This window comes from Anneissia japonica, unplaced genomic scaffold (genome assembly GCF_011630105.1).
Source record: "Anneissia japonica isolate Jap-2015-1 unplaced genomic scaffold, ASM1163010v1 scaffold287762_len338049_cov154, whole genome shotgun sequence".
NCBI classification, from domain to species: Eukaryota; Metazoa; Echinodermata; class Crinoidea; order Comatulida; family Comatulidae; genus Anneissia; species Anneissia japonica.
Window position 1 is genome coordinate 323,328 of NW_022736333.1, and position 6,139 is coordinate 329,466.

The 6,139-nt window shown below is 34.5% G+C and overlaps 1 protein-coding gene across 1 annotated transcript in view; it reads right to left on the reverse strand.

The window, feature by feature from the left end:
- Nucleotides 1-6,139, reverse strand: part of LOC117116743 (vigilin-like) — a 50,364-nt gene that overhangs the window by 36,253 nt on the left and 7,972 nt on the right. Inside the window, exons 3-4 of the mRNA XM_033260835.1 lie at nucleotides 4,404-4,627; nucleotides 584-692 (exon numbers count right to left, since the gene is read on the reverse strand). Coding sequence (XP_033116726.1) covers nucleotides 584-692; nucleotides 4,404-4,592 — 298 coding nt within the window. The 5' untranslated portion in view covers nucleotides 4,593-4,627. The remainder of the gene's footprint in view (nucleotides 1-583; nucleotides 693-4,403; nucleotides 4,628-6,139) is intronic.

Sequence of the window (6,139 nt, forward strand, 5' to 3'; positions counted from 1 at the left end):
ATTTCTAAACATCTGACTGTATAAAAATTAGGCCCAAAATTTGAATATCAGCAGCAAATCATTGTATTACTGTAGATTATCCAGCTAATACTTGTATTTTTAACACGCATTACTGGGCTAAATTCAGCTGGGAAGAGAACCTAGTCCTCCCAGCTTCGACTTACAGTAAAATGTTTTTACTGGATATCAGAAGACCAGAAAGTGTACGTAAATTGCAGAATTTAGAAATATTTTGGTAGTATACTAGCTCGGTCGAATACTGTACTTACCAAAAAAAGAATACCTATGAAAAAATGGGGACATGACATCTACATTCTGAAAGGCTGTAACCTAAAACTGCTTAAAATTTGAAGCAAATTTTCTTTTGTCATATGAAGGCCTTTTTAGAATGTTTAAGTAAATAGGGAGATCACATGAAGTTGGGAGTCATATCTGAATTTCATTTATGTAGCTTCCAGATTTTGGGAAAAATAAATGTTTTTTTCTGCCTGCCAAGCTGAGTATTCATGAATTAGGAACAATACAAGTATATTTATTACAGAACAAATGTTAATAATACTTTTAGTCTGCACAATATACTCACCAGTTTTGTTCATAATCATTTGGCAGATATTACTAGACTGACTGCCAGTTTCTCCAAAACCCTGGTTCATCTCCTTGTACTTCCGCTCTTCCAAAGGCACATGGAATACCTAAAATACCAAGGTAAGCTAGATTTACTTCTTTTAAGATAAGCTAAGATTAAATACCAGAAGACTGTACTACTGTACGTGTTATGCACTGGTCTAATTCAACATAGTGTACAAAGAATAACATTCAAATTTAGACACAATTTGAAATTAACATGTTTATTGTTTTTTTTATGAATGATGGGTAGATTACCTACTGTAAAGCCCTTTATTTTTGCAATTTTACAATTTCCAGCCAATTTTTAACATGATTCAGAAGCATATTAAAGCTAGAGCTCCTGATTTTTCCATATTTTTCGAGCAATCTCCTACCACTACCTCCCTCCCCCCCCCCTTTTGAGGCTGGCTACCATAAATAGGCCTACTGCAGTCTGTAAAGGCTTGGCCAAGAGGGTTTTTTTCAACTCAAAATCTTACAAATCAAAGCAAATGTAGGCCCAATAAAGTTTACCAAATTGTACCAAGTTGTTAATTAACTCCCTATCCTCAAATTGTACATATTTTCAGGGCTTGACTTTACTTTTTTGGTAACAACTTTCAAAATATTGATAGCGACAATTAAATTTGGAAGTTGATTAGGGCACATAGAAAAAATTATTAAGATTATCACTCTTTTTTTTTTTTTTAAGTGATAAGGGCAGGTGGTTTATTGCTTTTATTTAATTGATGAGGAGGGGACTGTTTTTATTTGGCAAGAATATTGTAAATATTGTATAAAAACTGGTTTAATTTTATTGTTTTTTAAAGAAAATGTATTTCCAGTCACAAAATTGCATTGTTTTTTAAGCCGTTAAAATAAATAATGCAGCAATAAAAAAAAAATTCTATTTTTACTCCCGCATCAATATTTTGATTTTTGACGCGGGCGGGAGTGATAATCTAACCAATTTTTTGCCTTATGGCCAAGCAATTTCAAAATCTATGTAGCTTAGATGGATATTAACCCTTTCACTTACAGAAGCGCTTGAAGCACTTGCAAATTATCGTAATTTATTAATTAAATAATTAACAAAAATTATTTAAAAACCATACAGTATGTGCAGTATTGTGTCCATGTATTTTCACTAAATGTTCGAGAAAATATCAAAAAATGTTATTAAAAAATGTTTCTTATTGCAAATTTCTATTTAATTTGAATGATTTTGAATTTGAGTAATTAAAAATATGAAATATGATTGTTGTTTTTGTAATATAATCCCCTTGAACAGGAAGGTGCTGCCATCAACACTGATGATTTAAATCATCTAAAAAGACACTATTTTCAAAAAGTAACTATTCTGACACTTTCAGACAATATACATTCAACATACATACTATACCCGTTTTGATTAATTACATCCACATATTTCCACGTAAAATTAATTTTTTGTGGCTGAAAAAAACAATGTGGATTTCAATTCTGATTGTGCAATTTTGGTTGTTTACAAAAAATGAAAACAAACTCCGACATGACCATTGAACTCCTGAACTTCCTGTTTTCCGGTGACCCGAGCAATCGCCACGCTGAGATCGGTGACAGCATAGGAAACAAAATGATGGGTCATAATACTATATTATCGTAATAATTCATATTTTTTCATAATTTTTTTTTTACACCAACTGGATTTTTGGAAGATAATAAGGTGCGGTTTTAGCACTACTTTAAACAGGCACTAGGCGGATATAATTATTTATGGATTTTTAGTCGCGAAGTAAGTTAATTTTATCACGCTAGACTCTGCAGTGTGGAGAAGGTGACTGAAGCGGCTCATAGACCTAGGGGAATTGGCTAGGCCCCCCTTGGGGTGAAATTTTATATTAGTTTTTTTCTTCCAAAGTTCTTGATCAATAAATTCTAATTTAGTTTTATTAGGAATAATTTGTGCTGATGTGGAGATGAATGTTTTTATTCTGGCTGTTGACTAGGTATTTTAAATTTTTTTTTTTAATTATTCATAACCATTAATTATAAAATTAAAATTATTAATTTTATTTTTTAATAATTTCAGACTAAATAGTAGCATATTTAGGGAAAAAAAATATCTTTCCCTAAAATTTGTTTATGAAACTTGAAGTGAAACAATGTTCAATTACAAAAACAAATACCAAAGAGGACTCAAAATACATGAATTGATCATACGTAATATGTTGATTTCTTATGTACTAAAAAATTGCTGTGCTGTAAAATCGACTCTGTTTACAGTATAACAGGGAGATGCAAGTCGGTATTTTAATATTCACTAACGCAGCTGTTGAATGTTCAGGTCTCAAATCACTCACTCACCACAGAAATTAGGCTAGCCTACTACTATTAAGCCTAGGCCTAGATGATGAGACCTACTAACTACAGGGCCTACAGTAGGCTAGCCTACATGCACCCCCTGCCCCTCCCTCCGCTGGTGCCACCCATGCGCTGGTTCCATCTGCTCCTCGCCCATGGTTCGTTTGGTAGAACCAAGTCTTCTCGGATGAGAACTTAAAATGTTAAAATGGAGGTCCAGTGTATTATACATCTGGCTTGTGTGCACTTTAAAGAACCCACTGCATCTTTCGGAAAAGTAGGGGGTTACCCCGATGTTACATGGTTCATTTCAGCCCCCGTCGTCGTCGGAATGATGTGAACATTTTTTTGGAATTTATATAGCGCCTTTCACAATCTGCAGGCGATTATACAAGGCGCTGGCACCATATTTCATTGGTCACTGGATACTGAATTGGCAGATCTGCACATTGTGCAACTTTCTCTACTCCCTGGGGAGTATCCGTGGTCATTGCTGCTTGAATGCGCACAACCCATATATTGAATGCCATACCATCCTACCAGGTACTCATTTATACTCATGGGTGGAGAGAGGCAAACGTAAGTAAAGTAAATTTAAAACTTACATATACTTGCTAAAATACATCATTTTTTTTTTCGGTCAAGATCTATTTTTCGCCAATCCATAGCCATGCAAAGTTTATTTGTGTTATTGTATTGGTACTCTAGCTGCAAACTGGCGACAAAGTAGACCTAAAGGCAGCCAACCGTTGGGTACATAACGACTTCCGAGCTTCTGTTTATCCATGGAGGACTACCTATGCTTAGGCCTAGGTCGAGGCCTATGCGCGCAATGGTGGTAGAAATGTCATTAATCTGTCCGACAGGGCGAATAGAGCACATAGGCTGGAGCTTGTGGAAGATTTTGTGAGGGTGTTCCCCTTCCAAATTTTTTTAAGGAACCTCTGGATGGCCAGAAATGACACATAGACTGTGACGGACATGTGTTGGCTTCGCGTGGGCCTATCTTATACTTGTTTTAGTCCAACTGCCCGATGAGCTGTTTGATTTGGGGAGGGGGGGCTCGGATCTGTCCGGAGGGGGGGCCCCTACATTAACTATGGGTCGGAGCCAACAATGGTTTCACTACACCATACTGTACACAAATAGTCAAAAGGATTATCCTGTTAAGTATAAGTTTGCTTTTATTAAACCACAACACAATTCTATGCTGTATCTGTAGAACCTTATCCAAACCACAGTGTTTAACTTTATGAAAGTGATTGAATGATTGAAAAACAATACACAAAGAATCAAGTATATTTTCACGAAATCTTTATTGAGGGAATATCATTCAAAATTTTCGCGATTTTTGCTTGCCCTTAATAGTTCACGATTGCTGTTTTATCGCAAAACTTAAGGGTGCGCAAAAATAAAGGCATTTACAGCATTAAAAAATTCTAAAAAGTTCATACCTGAGTAACAGTGGAAGACTTGACTGCCATGCTAGAGTAGCTAGGCCCAGGATTAGGCATTGCTGGTTGACAATTTTCTGTTGGACTGGCTGGCTGCAATGGTGGAAAGGCATCGTTGTACATGGGTGGTTCATATGCCTCAGCATCCATGTAAACTTGCCCAGATGGTAGCACTGTTTCCATACTCATAGTCGTTGGTCGGGTCAGATGTCGTACAGTACCAACTGATATTAAAAACAAGATTCATAGTACATTGAAATTAGATGAACTAGATAGAATATTACTCCTTTACACTAAAGCAGTAAAAGCATAGCCTCCCCACAGTGTATTTTTTCTCTGGATGTTAAAAATCTTTTAATTTGTTTCTGGAAATTGTATTTTAAGCTTGACTTGTTGCAAAAAGGAATTCCGCATTTTTTCACTTGTTCTCTCTTGTACTGTACCTTTGAAAAATTCACTTGTCTTGAAGACAATTTTAGTTGTCCCAATATTAATGTGCAATACATCAAAAATATTTTAAACATAATAGTACAGTAATTTTTCATTCAAGCGTCATTCCTGCTCAAATCAACCACCATGTCCCTTTGACACCCCACCCCCTTTGGACTTTCCTTTAAACAAGAGCGACCGTTCACCGGTTCGCGCGTTCCTCCACGTTTAAATACAGTTACAGCGCTTATATTGGGTTTTTTTGGAAAGCTAATAATAATAATTAGGATGTTATTTGTGTATAGAATAAAAAAAAAAAATTATTTAGAATGTTCATTTGTACAAAATTAAAATGTCTTAAAATTGAAAAAATAATTCTTAAAATTGAAAAAAAAAACAAAACAAGAGCATCAATGATGCAATAGCCCACTTGACAATAGCTGGCAATGTTAAAGTGCTGTTAGTGAGTGGAGGTTGTGTGGAGTGTTGTTACATGTATTGAGCATAAAAAAAAAACATGTTTAAAGTTATAGTAGTTGTATGCATCATCATAGACCTTTTTTGTTATGTTCACGTAACAGTTAGAAAAGGTGTGATGTCGTGTACAGTGATATTAAAAACACCACTAAAAACCATCCAAATTTCTTGATAGTGATTGAATCATGTAGTATTACAGTAGATTTACTTGGTATCTCAATAAAAAAAAAAGATAATAATTTTATGTTGTACAACCTATTTTTGGGGTAAAAAGGCCAATTTTACCCCTTGGCCCCTCTCCAAAAAAAAAAAAAAAAAATCTTGAACATCATATTCTGTTTGTTTTTTGATTGAGATATCAAGTCAGTCCATACCACATGATATACTGTAGTCTTAATCAAAGGGATTAGGTAGGGTTTACCGTATATTTGGAGATTTGCAGTGTATTTTTATATTTTCACAAAAAATCAACATTTCACCTCAACAATAGATTGTTATGAACTTAAAATTATTAATTACTTTTTATTGAGATGCCAAGTCAGTCTAATGAATAAAAGGTTGAATTTATTACTAATTTAGTTGTATATTTTTGTGTCAATTATATGTACGCCCGACACAATTTAGACATGTACGTCCAACACAATTTATTGTACGTCCGACACGTCTTCAATCGTCCATTTTTTCTTAAGAAAATGTAAAATTACAAAAGGTTTTTTTGGCCCTCCACATTAACTAATTATTAGTGAATAATAATCAGAAAACATCACTTCCATAAATCTTAACAAATCACAGACATTTTGAAAAACACAAACCAATACTTAACCAGAGCC